We start from the raw sequence: 20,123 nt of genomic DNA on the forward strand, positions 1-20,123 counted from the left end.
TATCAGTAATCAAATACACAATGAGGATATTTGAAATATCTGGGGAATTTTGCGCTACCACGCCAAAATCGAAGTTTCTAGTCCTTGGACTGTTGAGACAATGAAATTATGAAATCGAAACTCAAAGTTTTGTGTGTGGGGTAGGGGGGGGGGGGCGAGAGGTAAAGATAGAAAGGATGTGACGCTCAAAATTTTTCTTCAATTGTTTTTTATTTCTTTTATTAAACTTTATTACATTAAGGACTTTATCTCGTGTTGTAAAAAGAAACTTTGCGATGCAGCAAATGAGAAATAGCCAGTTGTTTTGAAAACCATAAATGATATTCATATTATCGATTTTATCTTAATAACATATGTTGCCCTTTTTATTGCAATGAACGATTATTAAAGAAGACCAGAATGTAGCGTTGGACGTTTTCGTAAACCCGTGGAATACACTTTAGCTTATTTAACACTATTACAGTCTGATGTCTTTGCTCTCTTTTGCGCTGCCTTAATTTAAACACTCTTGACTTTTATACCTTGTTGCACGGGTTTAGGAAAACCACCATATTGTGGCACACAGTGATACAGTAACACTACAGTAATTATTATACGGTCAGCCGAGGTGAGTGCTGATTTCTATATTAATGCAGTGCCCAATATGGATCAAGGGCCACAATAAAAAGAAAAAAGTATTTGCTAGCGCGGTTAATTTGCTTGTGGGACCAGACTAGATAAAGCCATTACCCTAATAATGGAAGCCCTTTTAAAGGACACTTTTGGACTACGCTTAAATACGGAGAGTCTTTAAAGCGGCTCAAAATTTACAGAATATTAAGGGCGTAAAGAGCTTTTTTCATTGAGACTTGAGACTTTCATTGATTGAGTCTTTCTCCAGCTTGCTGTATTCTTCCTAGATTCCTAGTCTTTCACGAACAGCTTGCAGGAAGTCTTGTTAGCTATACCACACACATGATTCAAATAAGGTTGCACTTGGAGAATCCATGTGTTGTAATCCGCAGTGCGTCATGGGCAGCAAATAAATAAGCGTAAACAAGGGACTTCCACATACCAGGATTCATCCACTTAGACGATACCTATGAAGCACTTCGGGCATGGATTTTCGAGTGAAACCTTTTATTTGAAATAGGTGTACGTGGAAAAGCTTGTACGGAGCGTTTTGCTTTCAAAGCAAACCATTTTTTTGGTCTGGAGCTCGTAGCGTCATCGAAAGATTCTGGTTTTCACCCTACAGACGTACTGACAAATAAATTATCATTATACTAGAATTTTCTATACTACAAATTTTTCAGTTTCTTCATGAGTTCCTCGACACTTAGTTCGTCACTTTCCGCCGACATTTGACCTTCGCTGCTTATCTCCTCCGAAATCTGCTGGAAAAAAAACCCGGATTGAGTAATAACCAAGCTACAGTAAAAATCCAATTGTGAAAATTTTTAAATATTGAAAGAAAAGCACACCATACAGTGGATAAAATATCGAAATATTAGTCATCTAATTATTAAAAGGAGTACTGTGAATTAACATGCTAGATCAAGATACAGTGGACTAAAAATTATCACCTTTCTTGTTGCTTTAGGCTTTGTGTAGGCAAGTGTAACACCTGCAACAAGTTCTGGATGCGGTTCGTCTTCTTCGTCTGCTTCACCCTTACTCTCGGTAACCAGTGAGATGCCTGGTATATACAAAGAGATAGTGAGATACCTGGGACATACAAAGAGATAGGGAGATACCTGGGACATACAAAGAGATAAGGAGATACCTGGGACACACAAAGAGAGAGGGACATACCTGGGACATAAAAAGAGACAGGGAGATACCTGGGACATACAGAGATAGGGAGATACCTGGGACTTACAAAGAGATAGTCAGATGCCTGGTATATACAAAGAGATAGTGAGATACCTGGGACATACAAAGAGACAGGGAGATACCTGGGACATACAAAGAGATAGTGAGATACCTGGGACATACAAAGAGACAGGGAGATACCTGGGACATACAAAGAGATAAGGAGATACCTGGGACATACAAAGAGAGAGGGAGATACCTGGGGCATACAAAGAGATAGTGAGATACCTGGGACATACAAAGAGATAGTGAGATACCTGGGACATACAAAGAGAGAGGGACATACCTGGGACATACAAAGAGACAGGGAGATACCTGGGACATACAAAGAGACAGGGAGACACCTGGGACATACAAAGAGATAGTGAGATGCCTGGTATATACAAAGAGATAGGGAGATACCTGGGACATACAAAGAGATAGTGAGATACCTGGGACATACAAAGAGATAGTGAGATATCTGGGACATACAAAGAGAGAGGGAGATACCTGGGACATACAAAGAGACAGGGAGATACCTGGGACATACAAAGAGACAGGGAGATACCTGGGACATACAAAGAGACAGGGAGATACCTGGGACATACAAAGAGATAGGGAGATACCTGGGACATACAAAGAGAGAGGGACATACCTGGGACATACAAAGAGATAGCAAGTGACTTTACCCCAATCGTTTTCCTCATGGACAACTTCCTCTTCTTCTTGAGGTTTGTCATTTTCTGTAGGTGGCTTAGCAGCCAGTGCCTCCTTATAATGTAACATTCTATTAGTATATTTAAATTTTGAAAGCTGTTCACCTTTTATCCTCCCCCAATGTCAGCCACCAACCTTGTATGCCACACCTTTGTTATTGTTTTTATTTATTATTGGAAGGCATAGAATGTGTCAAAATCTCGAAATAACCATCTTAAAACAAAATTTAATACTTTATTCACCAAATTCAATCGAAAATATGGTATTGGCTTCACTGAATCAGCCGATGGAAATGGTTGCTTATTCGCACTTGATACTTTGCTAGGACAACAAAATGGCGGCTCACAGAGGCTGTTTAAATCCCCCTGATTTTCTCCTGGCCGCTAACTCGCTAATGTCTCCCAAAAAGCCAACACACTTGACCCTACCCAACTGGCTGACCTTAACCTGAACTCTGCTCTGCCCTCAATCACCTGATCTTCCAATCACCTCAGCCCCCCCTGATCTTCCCCTCACCTCAGCCCACCTGATCTTCCCCTCACCTTAACCCCCCTGATCTTCCCCTCACATCAACCCCCCTGATCTTCTCCTCACCTCAACCCCCCGTGATCTTCCCCTCACCTCAACCCCCCTTGATCTTCCCCTCACCTCACCCCCCTTGATCTTCTCACCTCACCCTCCTTGATCTTCCCCTCACCTCACCCCCCCTGATCTTCCCCTCACCTCACCCCACTGATCTTCCCCTCACCTCAACCCCCCGGATCTTCCCCTGTTATTGTTCCCCTGATCTTCCCCTGTCCTTGTTCCCCTGATTTTCCCCTGTCCTTGTTCCCCTGATCTTCCCATCCTTGTTCCCCTGATCTTCCCCTGTCCTCGTTCCCCTGATCTCCCCCTGTCCTTCCCTGATCTTCCCCTGTCCTTGTTTCCCTGATCTTCCCCTGTCCTTGTTTCCCTAATCTTTCCCTGTCCTTGTTCCCCTTATCTTCCCCTGTCCTTGTTCCCCTGATTTTCCCCTGTCTTTGATTCCCTGATCTTCCCCTGTCCTTGTTCCCCTGATCTTCCCCTGTCCTTGTTCCCATGATCCTCCCCTGTCGTTGTTCCCCTTGTTCCCTCTCTCATTCTTCACCCCTGACCTGGTAGTCTAGTTGGCGTTTCTGACAGCTCCTGTCATCACATGTAGGGTTAGGCTTCATGCTCATAGTAGGGAAGAAGTCTTGCATAGCATTGTATCCCAGGTAATGTGTAACAGATCCAAACTTAAGCAAGTACCTTGAATAAATTATAATAAATAGGTTACTGGCATAAATACCTATTGTATGGCTGCAATTTCTTTCCTGCTCTGAAATTTCAAACACAGATTTGAATACTTGTACAGAATTTATTGTTTGGATTTGCAAGAGTTTCATACTTGAGAGTATTCTGGACAAGAAATCCTGCAACAATGCCCATGGTGGTCGGTAGTGATGCTGCGCACACGCCTTCTCGCTTTAATGTTTTCTCATCTATATTTGATGCTACTACCAGTGGGGGAGCACACTGTCAAATGATATAAAATAATTTGTGAAATTGCAAGTGCAATGAGGCTAAAAGTAAAAGCCAAACGCAAAAAAATTAAAAGTCAGACAAATCAAACAACCTAAAGGCCAATATGTACATACAGCAAAACATTCTCCCCTACTCTGAATTAGACTATGTATAAGCCACACTTACAGCAAAACATGCCATCTCCCCTGGGTTTATATACTGAATATGTCCAGATACGGCATTCTCACTGACTCCAGACTCGAACCATGGCTGCCCCAGTTCATTACATGCCTGTTAACAAAAAAACAAAGACTGAAATGCTACTTTACTACAAAAATAATAGCAATGACATCATGGAAAGGTAGCACAAGTATACTACTTACTGTATTGATGGCCATGCGGGCCTCAAAGTTGTCAACACAACTAAGAACAAGGTCTACTGCTTTGTTGTCAAAGCCTCCATGGCTGCAAAATGTAAAAATGCATTTATTAAGATTGCGGTACTTTAAAATTCAAAGAAATTTAGGCTGTACCTTATTCGAGCTAAAAAATGATTGAAGTTTTCCATTAGAGTAATATCATAATTATATGCCTCAAATTCGACATCTGGGTTAATGTCCCTGCAAACAAATAAAGAAACAAAAATTGAGCAGTGCTAGTGTCAACTTGTTTTGATAAGATAACAGGTTTCAAAAAAGCAGCTGGCTCCTGGTGATAGACATTTGTCCTTTGACAGCTCTTTTTGTTTTTCAAAAGTGATAGTTGCAAGCAGAATGTTTATTTTCATCATGGTCAACATCATTTGTGAACATTGGCTTGTGCCAAGTGCTCTGTCATGTTTGTGGCAAGTTGCAAGTTGTTCTAAGAGTTGTGTCCTGTTTTGTGCTGAGTTTCTTGTACCATGTTTTATGCAGAGGGTTTTATTTAAGTTTGTGTTATCTCCATGTGCCTTGTTTTGTGTCAAGTGCTCTGTCCTGTTTGTGGCAAGTTGCAAGTTGTTCTAAGAGTTGTGTCCTGTTTTGTGCTGAGTTTCGTGTACCATGTTTTATGCAGAGGGTTGTATCTAGTTTGTGTTATCTCCATGTGCCTTGTTTTGTGTCAAGTGTTGTGTCATGTTTTGTGTCAAATATGTTCATGTTTTGCACCAAGTGTTGTGACATGTTAACTGCCAGATGTTTGAGCAGAGTTTCAAGTGCCAATGTTTGTGCCTTTTTTCATTTTTGGGCCAAGTTTTGTGTGACATGTTTTGTGCGGAGTGTTGTGACAATGTTTTGTGCCAATGAGTGAACCAGGTTTTGTGCCAAATTTTGTTCCCCTTCCTTGTGCCAAATGTACATGTCATGTTTTGTTCCAACTATCACATCAATTGTAGACATTTAGCTTCTACTTGACAGTCAGACTCAATTAGATGCTGGCTATTTCCAGGAGCCAGTGCTCAGTATAAGATTGATGTGCCATCTCTGCAGGGGCGGATACAGGGGGGTGGATTGGATGGATATCCACCCCCCTTTTTGAGTAAAAAAAATTGAAAAGTCTCTTTGTTTGAAGAAAATAAATGTAAGACGGATGGAAGGTACTGTCCATTTTCCTTAGCCTGCTTGACTTTGCTGACGCGACAAAGCCAATTCAGCATATCGTAAAATCTATGTAGCAGGGCTTCTGGAATTAGGCGCTTGTGCGGAAGCGCGTAATTTGGCTTTTTCCGCGTAATCCACAAATTTCCGCGTAATTTGGCTAAATTTTGAAAGACAAAACATTTAATTGCACAGCTGATGTGTTCTTTTAGGGTTGTTACCTCTATTTCTTGTGAAAAAAGAGAGATATTCTTCGTAAGAGTGCGATATTTCGAACTGAATTTCCGAAAACAAATAAAATGACTAGGCGTTCTTTGCTAAACCGCGAAGGCTTAGGACTAATAATAAAATACTTTTTTTAATTGGCTGGTGGCTAGGAGCCAATGAAAACTCGCCTAAGACATTTTCACGCAGAAAATTAACCTTTTCAAGTTATTTCGTGCTTTTCTTCGGTACAAAATGTTGTTTGGGCGTAACAGTTGATATTCCGTGTAATTTAGCACGTAATTCAGTAAAGAATCCCGCAAAATTTTGATTTTTAAAGAAAAATGTATTGCAAAATCCTGCGTAATTTAGTGCGTAATGATTGATTTTCCGCGTAATTTAGCAAGGAATCCCGCGAAATTTTGAGTTTTTTTCCGCATAATCCCAGAAGCCCTGATGTAGTGGGCTACCAAGAACCACTGGATCAGTTATAAGCAGTCTATCCGGCGATCATCCACCCCCCATTTTGAAATCCTGGATCCGTCCCTGCTCTGTAAGTTTTGTGACATGGGTGGTGACGTGATTTGTCTTAACTGTTATCCAGTGATTGTGATGATGATGGCACAGTAAAACAAATTGACATTAGCATATGTCCATGGTAAAAGTGATCATGATAACCAACATTACAATCATAATCATTCTGACCTTAGAGTATTGACCGCAGCTTCAACTTTGCTCATACCCGAGTGCTCTGGTCGAAAAAATAACCTAACCAATGCAAATCATTAACCATTTGATTACAATGTTGTAGTATGCTGAAGTTTGAAAAAAAAAACATAGAACAAGCACCAAATAATTGGTTTCAAAGAGAAATAGATGGAAAAAATAAATTGCCAAACATACCGGTTCATGTTGGCAAGTTCCACTTTGTCATAGTCAAACAGAAGCAGCTGAGATAAACACATGAATTTACCATTAAGGGAAGGATCATGCGAAGGTGTTGCGATTTTTTGAGCATCGATTTGGGGGAAGGCCTCAAATTTTGAAACAGGGTTTAGGGGAGGGCCTTATTTTTTAAACAGTTATTCTGATCAATTTCCGAGCCTAGAGTCTGGAATTTTAATTTTTTTCTGGGGAGACCCCAGACCCGCTGCAATAGATAAATGAAGTAATGCGCCTTCTGCTTGCACTTTCATGACTTTCCTTTCACTAGCATTGTAAACTATTATCCCCTAAACTGTGGCTTTCCCCCTTTTTTATCTTTTGTAGTTTTGGTTTTATTAACTTCCATCACTGAATCTGCATATTTCAATTCATGTCAAAGTCCCCCCACCATTATAACCTTTCAGATTGATGGCATGAAAAGATATGTAAATAAGATTTCATTTGGGAATTTCATGAGGGAGCATGCCCCCCGGCCCCCTGAAATACAATAGTATTTGCACCTCTAAAAAATGGGCTTAGAAATAAGACTTTTCCTGGCTTGATGGTGTTTGAGGCAAGCTTAGCTGCCCTTTCATGGGCATGTCCCTTCCCCCCCCCTCCCCCAACGCACAACAATTTGGCATGCAAAGGGAGGGGACGGTGTCTGTCTCCCCACTATTTTAATTTGAAACAGCGACACTCCGATTCTATTAGTATAAATCCACTCGCATACTAATCACGAATCTTGCAATTTGATAGGCTTCCGTACTCACTATCTCTTGAGCCATAGATAGTGAGTAGCGAAGGAGCTGGCATTTTCACACCGAAAGCGGTTATTTATTACTGAGAATTATTAAAGTCGTAATTTTTTTAAAGGTGGCATGTTAGTAGATTTATACCAAAACAATTAGACTACTTGTTCTCGTTTTCTGTGAGTCAAATAGTCAACTCAGCACTACACGCCTCATTGACTATCTATTGATTCATATAAAACTCAAACTCGTAGTCTAATTGTTAAATAGACCATATTCCAGTTTACAAAATATAAAGCATATGTTTTTCTTTTTTGTTAGTACTGCACAGATTTTAACTGTGTTAACTGCATTTGTGGGCAACTTCTTATCAAGTCAACACGAACGTCATCAAACACGACTTGCATGCTCACGAATTGCTAAAAAAATGACGTTGACGTCTGTGACAGGAAATCTTGAACAGCATTTTCCCTATTTTTATGTTCTATGCGCACGATCACGGACGTCAATGCCGTTTTTTAGCAATTCATAAGCGTGGCACCGTTTTTTATGCCGTTCGTGTTGACTTGCTTAAGCTCTCTAATGACCTTTCCCTTAGATGCAATGACATGAAAAACTATAAATAACGAGAAAGAGGGAGAGAGTTTTACAAACATTTAAAGCCAGTGCAGTAGCTGAGGGTTTACAGTGGGTTTTGGATACTTAAAGCCTATCCTTTAAAACATATGTACCATGCCATGTTCAGTGTCACTTGTACCAATAATATACTAAATAATATTTACATATGTATTTGCACCTTTACTGCATATTAAATTTCATTTTATTATATAGCATATAATGAATTCATTTTATTACAGCATTTAATGAAATTACAAAAAAATTGAATTGGAAGTTTCACTCTTTGTACAGTATAAACAATATATCTCAAAGCTATAGAACAAAGTACATGTATAGCAGTATTTGAAAGTAAACACACATTTTTACCTTCCCAATACCGCATCTTGTCAGCATTTCAGCGGTGACACTTCCGACCCCTCCAATACCAACTACAGCCACTGTGAATTCTCTAATTTTCTACAAGAAGTTTAGTCATAATAAATAAAATCAATAATTGATAGATACATTGACATAAGATAAGCACAGCAATTATGATATGAATGTAGTGGATACAACACAAATGATTTAAGATTTGCGAAAAGTTAAACTCTTTCTAAATTTGAAAGAAATATAAAATTGTTTAAAATAAATGTATTAACTCTTTGATATTGCAGTTATAATATATGTATACACTCTTCAATATTGCAAGGGCACTATCAAAATATTAGACTCTTGTCTCTCTCTTGTCTCTTTTGTACTGTAGAACAAATGTGTGGGTTTTTTGTTCAGGGGAGATAGATTCTGGGGAGATAATTCCAGTAGAATACCTCATAATTGTCAACTATTCCCATGCGCTTTAAAGCCATAAGTCGACTGAAACAGAAGATACAAGACGTTTATATGAAGTATGAGACACAAAAAAAAAAAAACATAAAAACCACATATGTACTAATAAATTTAGACTAGACACATACTAGAATTCCAGCTATGAAAAGCTTCTTAGGGGATAATATAATCTAACACATAGAGAGATTATAATAACTTGACCACAAAAATTGAATGCAAATCAAATATCAGTTGACAGTCTATTTTATCTCCTTAAACAACATAGGTACAGGTTTGTATAAAGTTAGAAATTAAGATAAATGAAATAAAACATTTTTTTTTAAATCATAGTGATTGTTGTTTTCCATATCTGATTTCTCTTATATTCTAAGACTCAACTGGAACCAATTTGTGAGCATTTTCTTGCTTTAATTGACAAATTTATTATTGTGACAAAAATACTCAATCAAGTCAAGAGAGTAAGTAATTAGTACAATTAGAGCTATTTTTAGTTTCTAGGTCTTTATTGGTAATTTTGTAATAGTGTTAGTTGACATTTTAGGTAATATCAATAAACATAATAATTATTAATTAACTTAGTATTCATTATTACTGTGGTATACTTTTTGTACCAAAATCGAAAGTAGATAGTTCATACAATAATGGTAGATCAGGAATAAATGGATGGAAATAAAACGCTTGTTATTATGTCGGTTTGATCAGCACGAGCCTTTCTATACATGGATATTGGTGAGCAGTCAATAATGAATTGAGTAGCATAACACCACCTGGTATCACCGAGTTGATTGATTGAAACGGTCCACGAAAGACATTAGCCGTAATGGCACAAGAAAGGATTAGTCGTGAGCGCCGAACCAAACATGGCCTTTTGTGCTTTCATGATAACAAAAAAAAAAAAAAAATGGGCAATCGATGGAATGAATCGTCATCAGAAATGTGAAGAGGAAGAGATAGTCGATTAAAATACATGACGCATCCTGCTACGTATTATTCTAAAATATATCTAATAACTACATCTGATATACTGATAGTTCCTGTTGAATTACAATGTTATGCCTCCAGTTTACCGACTACAGACCTGTACGGGTTGGAGTCTACGACCTCCGCGCTCATTTCATTCAGTTTCTCCCGCCTGGGTCCTTTCTTCTTGCGTTCATTTTCGAGAGATTTCTCCAGCTCGACGATTCTCTCTTTTAGTTTTTGGACTTCCTCTGACATGATTCTGTCCTATTATATGTGAAGCGTGCTCTGAGGGGATCTGTTTTGAGTCTGTTTATCGTAAATGACGAGGGAGGTCGCCGAACACTTGATCAAAATGGCTACGCTCAGCTGCTGTGCTACTTTATACCGCTGGATATAAAAAACGAAAAGTGTGGGCTCAAATCTTAACCCCCCCACCCCCCACCCCCTACACAAGTGCTGTGTTTCAGTGTTGGAATGCGTACACAAATCTTTACTTATCTGAATCAGCGTCGCACCCCGGCAAAATAAAAATGGCCCAGGAGTAGACCTGTAAATAAAAACTTTCCGCGCTTGATGAATACTTTCCTAATTACCAGACAATTTAGTTAGTGTAGTTAATATTTACATATATTTTAGTAAAGATCACTGCGTAGTCAAACTTATCATGTCTTTGATGCGGGTTACCTGTGATATCGTCCGCTGATACTTCACCAGTCCCCAGTCTGCAACATTGCGTTGCTTAGTAACGCCGCCATCTTGTTTTTAGCAGGCGTCTAGTTTTTCGTGTCTGTGATTTTCCTGCTAAAATGCCAAAAAAAGGAAAGAAAGCCAAAGGAGGGAAAGGAAAAAAGTCAGGGTAAACAGCAATTATTCACTAATTATCATCCAACTGATGTGAACTAAACAAAACATTACTGATTCATGCGAATTTGAATTTTGTAAACGCTGGTTTCTCTGGAATGCTTTTCGTAAGCTAGTTGTTATTTTACTAATCTATGGTAATTTTTAGGGGGAAAAAGGGGAATAAAGAGGGCAAGAAAGCCAAGAAGGATAACGTTTTGAAAGATGCTGTCGCTAATGCGAAGTTATGGGAAACAAAACTGGATGCTATTCAGAAATCACGACTCGAATACAGGTATGCCTACGTGTGGGAATGGAGCTAACTCTATTATGGTGCGAGTCACGGAAAGTTGGATGGGGATGCGCACAAAAGGCTATTAGCTTGTAAACAGTGATGTAAAATAAAGTATATTCTGCCTTAAGGCCGGTTTAGACTCTACTATACGATTTTTGCCTACAACCATCGCATGCGACACGCTCGCATCAGCATACAACTCAAGTCGCAAAGTCTAAAGGCTGGTTCTCACTAGGAGGCAAGCGTAAGCGCAAACGGAAGCGCAACATAAGTGAGAATCGGTCAAACACAAGCGCAATCACAAGAAAATCAAGCAGTTGCGTTCTCTTGCACTTCCGCTTGCGCTTATGTTCTAGTGAGAATCGGAAGACTATGTGCGTCCCGCTTGCGCTTACGTTCAAGTGAAAACCAACCTCAAATCAACTCCACTACGACACGAGCTTACGACACGAAAGAGTTGTAGGATTTTTGAAACCTGTTTCAAAACTCTACGACTTTGTGCCCATATTTGGTAAAATGACAGAAGCATTGAGGCGGATCTTCTTTTCTGGGAGAGAGACAGGGGGCGATGACTGTTTTGGTTTGCAAATATGGCTGAAATCCATAGAAAGATATCATCGGCAATCGCGTGGAACTTTGGCCAGGCGTACCTCCTCCAAGATTAAACAATGACCCATTCTGTCAGCCATTCCTTCTCTTGGACCCTTCTTCGACTTTTTCCATTCGTTTACGGAGTAAAATAGTGCAACCATCCGCAATGTTTTTTGTTGTTGGTCCCAGTCCTCGACGAGTAAAAAGCGCAAATTTCGTACACGATTTTCTTGAGACGTGAGTGGCTAAATCAGGGCTAAGTCATGTCGCATGAGATTGTTGTAGGCAAAAATCATAGCGTCTAAATCAGCCTTTAGCATATATAGCTTTATAGAAGTATGTAAATGTAGTCATTGTCTAGTTACAGCGCAACCAGTAAAACCGTGAACACCTAAAATATGTGTGGAATGTTTATTGTCTTCTGATGAATCAGACGCGAGAATTCAGACACTAAGACTTGTTCAGACATGTTTCTAGTTGACAGTTTGAATATCTTGCAAGTGATTGGTCAGAACAAAGATTCCATACATATTTCCGGTGTTCATGGTGTTCTTGGTGCCGCTATAATTGATGGATTTTTTTAGCTATTATTCAACAAATAAGAAATTGCTTCTACTCTCACCAGCCCCCATCCTCCCCCCCACCCCCCCCCCCCCCCCCCACACACACACACACACTTTCTCTCTCTCCCCTCAAACAACTCCCTAATTACATGTTTAAAGTTATCGTTTTTATTGATAGAGAGAATGCCAAGAAGTTGATGCTGGATAATGACGTACTGCAGCAACAGATGGCTCAGACGGAGAAGGACACTCTAGAAGTGATATCTTTCCTCAAGCAAGAAGACATAAAAAAGGATGACCAGGTACATAGTGTATCCGTGTCAAGTCAGAGAATCTGTAATGTGTTGCCAAAAGGAAGGAATCTTCCTCCTTTGTCTGTTTATATATGTCAACTTTCTACCTTACAGAACCCTTACAGGCCATCATTATTGTCCTATACAACAAGAGTCTTTAAAAATTGGGTCCATAGTCTGTAATAACAATACACAGTAGGCGCGAAACCCTTGTGGGGTCAGGTTTCCCTCTTGGTCGGGTAAGTGCTCAGAGATACTGTAGTCTGGAGAATTTGGCGAATTCTCGCCCCTTTGGCACTCATGCCATTGTCACCCCTAAGGCTCGTGCCTCTCGAGCTTAAATTTATGACTTTATCTGCCAAAGGAGAGATGGCAAGAAGTCTATCAATTACTGTATCATGTTATCATTTTGTTGTATTCTTATGATGTCTGGTTTGATTTTGTTTGTCAGGTGTCAAAACTACAGCAAGGTCTAAAAGAATTAAAGAGAGAGTCAAGAAAAGAGAGGCAGGCCTTAGTAAGTCTAAAATAATACTTAGAAATTAATAATAAACCTTTAGAATGTTGACAAATGTGAGACAACACCCTCTTTTGACATTTTGATACAGGGATATCACTCTTTTTTGACATTTTGATACAGGTTTTAGATCCATAAATATAACACACATGTGGTTTTGATGTACAGTACATAGAATTGGAGTGGTGATGGACATATTAAGTGGGAGCATGCATATTGTAATAATAGCATAATTTTATTTGTTCAGGTGGATGAGTATTCGCAGCAAATTCATCAGCTGCAAGAAGCATTGGCTGAGAAAACCAACGAGGTATGTACAATCTGCAGCTGTTGCCATGGAAAAGCTATATGGTGGAAATTATTCCAATCATAGATTAAGATCAGCCTCAATTCACACAGTATTATTGATAGTGTTTTTTAATGTCTTGGATTTTTTACCCCTTTTTTAATTCCAATCCCAGAATAAAGGCAGCTACTATCAAAATTAAATTTCAGGTTAAGCTTATGCAGTCTGAGCTGAAACTAGTGAAAGAGTTCAGGCGAAAAAGAGCCCAGATGCAAAGGGAATTGGATGAGGTGAGAAAATAAATCCATTGAGAGCATGTGACCGTCTTCTTGATCTAATTAAAACATAATATTGCATTAGTGAGTGCAAGATTTTTATGTTTAGAGCCCAAGATATTTTTCCTCTCAAAATATTTGCTTCTTTTATCTCTTTGATATTGCCAAAATTGCATTTAAAGGACCCAGCTGTCATACAGTTACATCACATAAAATATGTACAGATTTGCTTAGAATATTTGACGTTCTCTCGATAGATAATGACTCACTTTTTGGCAGTCAAAGGGGTGCATGCCCAGTCCGCTAGCTATGGTGCTTGATTTATCATAATGTTTGAAGATTAATTTATCTTATCCTGCCTTTCTTGTCTTAATTAAAGGTTTACATAGTACATTTTATTATCTTAGATCAAAGAGAGTATGTTTATGACTGAAAAGAAACACAAGGACACATTGCAGCAGATGGAACACAAATTCTTTGAAGAAAAGGTACAGCATTCTTTTTGGTTTCACTAAATACTTTACCACAATGCCTGTGCCTTCCACACCAGTAAAACTGGTGGAAACTGAATAAATTCATTCATTTTGGTTTCATTATGATCTTTTATTCAATTGGGCCTTGTTGTTCACATTAAGAGTGTGGTAAAATGTAATTGCTGTTTTCATTTTTATTCTCCAGGTTAGACTACAACAGGAGGCAAGCAAAAAGATTGCAGAGCTGGCTGAAAGAGCACACACAGAAGCAATTAGGTATTTACTTTTACTATCTTTAAAGTGCATTTGCTTTTACTATCTTTATACTGCTTCCCTGTAGGTGCCTTCTTTTTAATTCATTGTTGTTGTTTTTTGCGCCATACCTACAGTACATAACATGCTACAGAAGCAAAATTTCGCTTGGTGCGAGTTTAGGCCACACAAAAGGCCATCTAAATACACTGGGCCTGTCTTGCTTGTTTAATTTACCATTCAATCATTAGAAACAGACAAACCGAGCATTAGTTTGATAGAAAAGCGTTGTTCGAAGATTCAAACAGGATGTGATTGTCACGCGAAAACATAACCTAAGTTCTTTGGCATGTCGTTTCTTCCATTTCACAAGCGCGAAGTTTCCGTTATGCTACCGCTCAGAAAATTAGGGACTGTACAGTAGATGTAAAGTTCAAACTAAGCGTATCTTATATAAAAATTGCCTATAAAAAGACTTATGTACCTAGAGTTAAGAAATAAATTTAAAATCAAGAAGAAACATAAAGCAGAACCCTCTTTTTGAAAGCAGGTCAAATAAGGGGTAGCGATGGGTAAATCCGAGACTTGCCGAGGCGCCAAGACATGCGTTTCAGAATCCGAGCACAAAGCTTTTGTCAAATTTCAGAATCCGAGCCCGAGACTTTTGTTAAACTTCAAAATCCGAGCCCTAGCTTTTTCTAGCTTGTTTTTAGATTGAGGTATGCCATAAATATTGGTCGAAAAAAAAGATAAGTAGCGTTTCAAAACAGTCTTCCTACAGTAGCTGAACTTTCTGTTTAAAGCGGAAAGGCTCAAGAATCCAGACACGAGAAATCCAAGATTCCGAGAACGCGTTCAAAAATCTGAGACTCCGAGACCGTAGAAAAAAGAAAGGAGGCCCCGAGACCCTTAAAATTTGAGAAAAACGAGACTTTGCTAAATTTTTGCGAGTTACCCATCGGCTTCTCTACCCCTAAAATGAGGGAATGTTTTCCCGATACCCTTGTGGAGTGCAAAATCGAAGCCTGCATTTAATATCAATGTTATTCATTTGGTTTGACATTTTGCAGTAACCTAGATGAGACAACTCGGTCTGTGTATAAAGAGAATGTGAGAGTGAATGCTGCCCTGGAGTTTCACATGAAGGAGGGGGAGGAGCTTAAGAAGGAGCGTGACCATTTACTGGAAGATAACAAGGAGCTCTCATCAGAAAAAGTACATAGATTTTAAAACTGGATCATGAACTCTTGTGGTCTTTAATTGAAATCATGTCCTTGAATTAATTACATATATCTTGTTTTAAGGAACTAAATGGGATGATCGTTCAGGAAAAAGTAGTCGAGTGCAAAAAACAGAGCAAACATATATCTGAGGTAATCTCGATCATGTACAAATATGCCAATCCATTGTCATTAAAAAAGATATTCTCAATGATGTAATCAGTGTAAAGTCAGGCATTGTATTTATAAGTTAATTTATATTTTTCCCATCAAAAAAGCTTCAAGAAAAAGTGAAAACTCTTGAAAAGTCTCTGAGCCACCTCGTACGAGAGTTTGAGGATGAAAGGAACGCAATTGTACAAGCAACAGAAGACGAGACTCGGAGTAGCAGGTACATTCAACACATTTATTTGAACTACAGCATATACTGTTTGTTATTGTTTTAGCTACGCACTTTAGTGGTATCCATCACCTCAAAAAACAGTAAGAGTGAATTTGCCCGCGAGGTCTGCTGCTTCAGTACAGATTGGTACTTTGATCGTTTCTTGTAATAGCTTAGGACAACTTTATAAAATAAATTTTAAATTTAAATTTTCTTAAGATTTAAAATTTTGTCAGAACAATTCCTACATACTGTAATTCATTACATAAGAGTAAGTCTGAAACAACTTGCATATCTATAACTCGAGCTCGCTCTATTTCGAGCTGTAATCCAGCCTTACGTCTTGGTATTAATTTATAAAATGCTCGCAATACGTGGAGCTCGCTGTGACCCAAATATTATGTTTCTGAATCAAGCGCCCCCTAATATTTCAAGGCCTGCCACATGTCTGTCTTTCCAACACTATACCATACTCAAAGCTTGTCCAACTTTTGATAAGATTTTTCATAACCCACTTTTTTTTCTGCAGGGCGGAAATTGCTCGATTGCAAAGAATTGTGGAATTGAAGACAAAAGAAATGAACAAAGTGAAGAGACTTGCCAAAAACATATTAGATCAGGTGAGACAACCTAGAATGTGGTACTGTATTTGCATTTGCTAGTGTAGTCCATACTTGTTGTGTGGTGTCCAGATTTGTGGTCTCAAAATGTCGTCAAAAAATGTCATTGCTGTTTCCGCTTCATTGTCTTTCTTAATGCTGCTATTTCTGTAGTTGTTAATATGAACCGTGGTTTTTACTCTTAGAGAACGGAATTGGAGCAGTTTTTCTTGGATTCCCTGGAATATGTAAAGAATGAAATAGTCAAGAACAGGTAAAGCGCTACTACTATTGTAATGAAGTAACGCATATCAAACTCCTGAATACACTTCAATGATCTTTATAAAGAGGGTTAAATTTTAACAAGACTCCAAGCAGTCGCCGCTGTGTCGAGCCTTTCACTTCTCTCCTTAACAATGACTGCTGATTTGTGCCGAACAGTCGATGATGGTTTCTAAGTCTTGTTTCTTGTGGTATGGTTCTTACCCAGAGTTTTCTTGCTCGTTGTTCTCGATGTTTGTTACTAAGAATTGGGTCTGGTGGTATGGTACTTACCCAGAGTTCTCTCGCTCATTGTTCTCGATGTTTGTTACTGAGTCTTGGTTCTGGTGGTATGGTACTTACCCAGAGTTCTCTTGCTCGTTGTTCTCGATGTTTGTTACTAAGTATTGGGTCTGGTGGTATGGTACTTACCCAGAGTTCTCTTGCTCGTTGTTCTCTATGTTTGTTACTAAGTATTGGGTCTGGTGGTATGGTACTTACCCAGAGTTCTCTTGCTCGTTGTTCTCGATGTTTTTTACTAAGTATTGGGTCTGGTGGTATTGTTCTTACCCAGTGTTCTCTTGCTCGTTCTCGATGTTTGTTACTAAGTCTTGGGTTTGGTGGTATGGTTCTTACCCAGTGTTCTCTTGCTCGTTGTTGTCGATGTTTGTTACTGAGTATTGGGTCTGGTGGTATGGTACTTACCTAGAGTTCTCTTGCTCGTTGTTCTCGATGTTTTTTTACTAAGTATTGGGTCTGGTGGTATTGTTCTTACCCAGTGTTCTCTTGCTCGTTCTCGATGTTTGTTACTAAGTCTTGGGTTTGGTGGTATGGTTCTTACCCAGAGTTCTCTTGCTCGTTGTTCTCGATGTTTGTTACTAATTCTTGGTTCTGGTGGTATTGTACTTACCCAGAGTTCCCTTGCGCGTTGATTGACATTAAGTCTTGTACCAGGGCACAATACCGACATGACGCCCAGGCCGTTTATCATAACCGCATGCTGGCAGCTCACGCGGGCCAAGCCGACTACCCCAGGGTACGCACATTCAAGTCCTCAGACACCAGCACCAATAACGTGTTCGAGGACCTGCGCGAGGCGGAAAAGTGGAGTGGAATGGAAGGGAAAGTCGACGTAGGGGACCTCACCTGGGAGCAGAGGGAGCGAGTGCTCAGACTGCTATTCGCGAAGATGAATGGACAGAAAGACAGAAAGAAGTAAGAACAATCACATAGTATATCCCGTAGAACTTCTAGTAGTTTTTTCCGATTACCTAATAGCTGTTACCTTTCCAAAACTGTAATCGTAAGACATTGCTCATAAATAAACTTTTGCTCCCGGAGTGCACGCTTGAATTTCAATTTTTGAGTGAGATAGTGTCATAACCATTGAGAGGAGTAAGTACGCAGCTGCTTTGTCTCCTATTATCTTTGTTCTACAAAGGAGTTCTTTTGCTCCCGGAGTGCACGCTTGAATTTCAATTTTTGAGTGAGATAGTGTCATAACCATTGAGAGGAGTAAGTACGCAGCTGCTTTGTCTCCTATTATCTTTGTTCTACAAAGGAATTCTTCTCGTTCTTTGTGTCGAGGTGCGGATATTGTTCATTTGCCCAATCAAATTGCAGCTTAGAGACCTCTCCTTTTATGAATATCGTCTAATCTCTTTCATGTCTGCATCTTGTAGGAAAAAGATCCCCGCCCTTGAGCCCACACCATCATCAGGTCAGCGACCTAAAGCGCTGGAGTCAGGAGGGCCTGGTGACGAAGATAGTACATTTATCACGCAAGGTGTTTTGACAGGAGGGACTGGTAATCAGCAGAAAGGAGCTCTTGAGCCCACTCCTCCCGCCCTGCCCCCCTCTGGTAACCCTGTGGCAGGCTTGGTGTCGTAGCCTTGTCATAGCCGTAGCTATGATAATAGCTTTAAAGGGTGTTAGTAACTTGCAATGTATAGACTGGTTTTACTTTGTAGATATTAAGAAATCATATGGAATATACTGTAAATAAAGAGCCAAGAATCCGGTTACTCGGCACAATCGCCTAATTTCCATTTAACTAAGTGTTCTTCTTAAAGAAAGGATAATAGCACTTTACATAATCAGCTGATGAGAGCAGGAAGCACGCTCTCGATGTGTGTCGTCGCGTGTGTCAAAAAGTAGCCCTTTTCGCTAGTTAAGGCGGGACCTAAGGTGTGTACACGTGCGATAATTAGAGTGAAAGGACGCAAGGAGCGATAGCGCCAACAGAAACGGCGGGTAAGTTGGTGTAGGCTACTACTTTTTCCTTCATTTCTTTACCTTCGCTGGGCAATCGATTGCAGGCTTTCCCAGTCTACTGTGACTAGCCGCCCTTTATTACCTGTTGGCTCATTTCCATTCGATGATTCATTGTTTTGTCTAAAAATGAAGTTTGCTCATTTTAGCAAAACAGATTACAATCACATTTGTGAATTACTTCTGCAAATACTTCTTTACCTATGCGCTGCAGGGCTGTCATATTATTGCGACCAAAATACAAGATTGCACGAAACCATACTCCTTACTCCTCTCTTTCACTGGAACTCCCTCAATATTGCCGTGAATTTGGGGTCCAAGACTTGCAACGTATTGAATGTAAGTTCCCTGTGAAGGTACGTCTTGTGGTCGAGGTAGGTTCAAAGTGTAATTCCAGATATCCAAGCAGTAGATTCTAGCCACATTCCCATACATTCATTGCTACGCTCTTTCTTGAAACACTCGACGGCGTATTTAGGGAGCTCTGGTTTTAACGATCGAGACGAATAGTAAGGATATAACGAAAATCAAATAAATCCGAACCAATAGAGGAAGGGGAGGCGCCGTAAAGTCACCAGCCGCAATTTAATCGGATATTAGCATGCCGTGTTTTATAAACATGCATGGTTTTCATGATTTTTTTTTTTTCAAATAAAAGCTATCATACACTTGACAATTGTCGCGGCGTAAAATCGAGATGAAAGCAAAAATTCAACTGAATGCCGTGCTGCGAGCAATGTCAAGCTTTCTCTTTCTCTGCAAAAGCAGCTGGTGTCATCCGTTCAATTTATCAAGATTGAATAATTATGTTGTCCATGTAAAAAGATTAATATTTTCTTTAAATGATAATGGCTTGAAAAGAAATAGTGCAGGGGCTTACGCAGCCTATAAGCCTGCAGTCACTGGACTACAAAAAAAAAATTGGCGATCTTATTTGCAACGAAGGGAAAAATGTTCACTTATTCATTTTTATGTACGTAGTTTTATATATATGATGAGGATAAAAACTATAATTTTCTTAATCATAGTCCACATATGATTTTCAAACATACAGTATTGTTATGTCGTTCA

At 39.3% G+C, this 20,123-nt stretch overlaps 2 protein-coding genes across 3 annotated transcripts; one reads left to right on the forward strand and one right to left on the reverse strand.

Annotated features, from left to right (window-relative positions):
• Positions 1 to 191: 191 nt before the first annotated feature.
• LOC5508784 (ubiquitin-like modifier-activating enzyme 5) lies at positions 192 to 10,336 on the reverse strand. 2 transcript variants are annotated; one of them, XM_048723766.1, is made up of 13 exons: positions 10,050 to 10,336; positions 8,953 to 8,998; positions 8,513 to 8,602; positions 6,756 to 6,802; positions 6,558 to 6,620; positions 4,608 to 4,694; positions 4,458 to 4,539; positions 4,261 to 4,365; positions 3,959 to 4,086; positions 3,684 to 3,819; positions 2,523 to 2,604; positions 1,566 to 1,678; positions 192 to 1,373 (listed from the first exon to the last, which is right to left on the reverse strand). In XM_048723766.1, the coding sequence occupies exons 1-13, from the start codon at positions 10,187 to 10,189 to the stop codon at positions 1,281 to 1,283; spliced, it is 1,212 nt and encodes a 403-aa protein (XP_048579723.1). In that variant the 5' UTR covers positions 10,190 to 10,336; the 3' UTR covers positions 192 to 1,280. The 2 variants fall into 2 exon arrangements, with proteins under 2 accessions (XP_048579723.1, XP_048579722.1); XM_048723765.1 differs by having other exon boundaries at positions 192 to 1,376.
• A 327-nt stretch (positions 10,337 to 10,663) lies between these two features.
• LOC5508800 (basal body-orientation factor 1) lies at positions 10,664 to 18,812 on the forward strand. The gene is made up of 15 exons (XM_032377600.2): positions 10,664 to 10,790; positions 10,944 to 11,069; positions 12,402 to 12,525; positions 12,968 to 13,033; positions 13,281 to 13,343; positions 13,529 to 13,609; positions 14,002 to 14,082; positions 14,273 to 14,343; positions 15,390 to 15,534; positions 15,624 to 15,692; positions 15,818 to 15,930; positions 16,451 to 16,541; positions 16,727 to 16,794; positions 17,736 to 17,996; positions 18,464 to 18,812. The coding sequence occupies exons 1-15, from the start codon at positions 10,741 to 10,743 to the stop codon at positions 18,669 to 18,671; spliced, it is 1,617 nt and encodes a 538-aa protein (XP_032233491.2). The 5' UTR covers positions 10,664 to 10,740; the 3' UTR covers positions 18,672 to 18,812.
• Positions 18,813 to 20,123: the final 1,311 nt, after the last annotated feature.

The sequence above is a fragment of the Nematostella vectensis genome, chromosome 2 (genome assembly GCF_932526225.1).
Source record: "Nematostella vectensis chromosome 2, jaNemVect1.1, whole genome shotgun sequence".
NCBI lineage: Eukaryota > Metazoa > Cnidaria > Anthozoa > Actiniaria > Edwardsiidae > Nematostella > Nematostella vectensis.

Excerpts from the sequence above, each read along its gene's own strand:
- LOC5508784 (XM_048723765.1), bottom strand. The coding sequence starts at position 10,189 with ATGTCAGAGGAAGTCCAAAAACTAAAAGAGAGAATCGTCGAGCTGGAG. Across the intron at positions 6,621-6,755 it reads GAACTTGCCAACATGAACCG|GTTATTTTTTCGACCAGAGC; the intron begins GTATGTTTGGCA and ends TGCATTGGTTAG. Across the intron at positions 1,377-1,565 it reads AGCCTAAAGCAACAAGAAAG|CAGATTTCGGAGGAGATAAG; the intron begins GTGATAATTTTT and ends TTTTTTTTCCAG.
- LOC5508800 (XM_032377600.2), top strand. The coding sequence starts at position 10,741 with ATGCCAAAAAAAGGAAAGAAAGCCAAAGGAGGGAAAGGAAAAAAGTCA. Across the intron at positions 13,344-13,528 it reads TGGCTGAGAAAACCAACGAG|GTTAAGCTTATGCAGTCTGA; the intron begins GTATGTACAATC and ends ATTAAATTTCAG. Across the intron at positions 14,083-14,272 it reads ACAAATTCTTTGAAGAAAAG|GTTAGACTACAACAGGAGGC; the intron begins GTACAGCATTCT and ends TTTATTCTCCAG.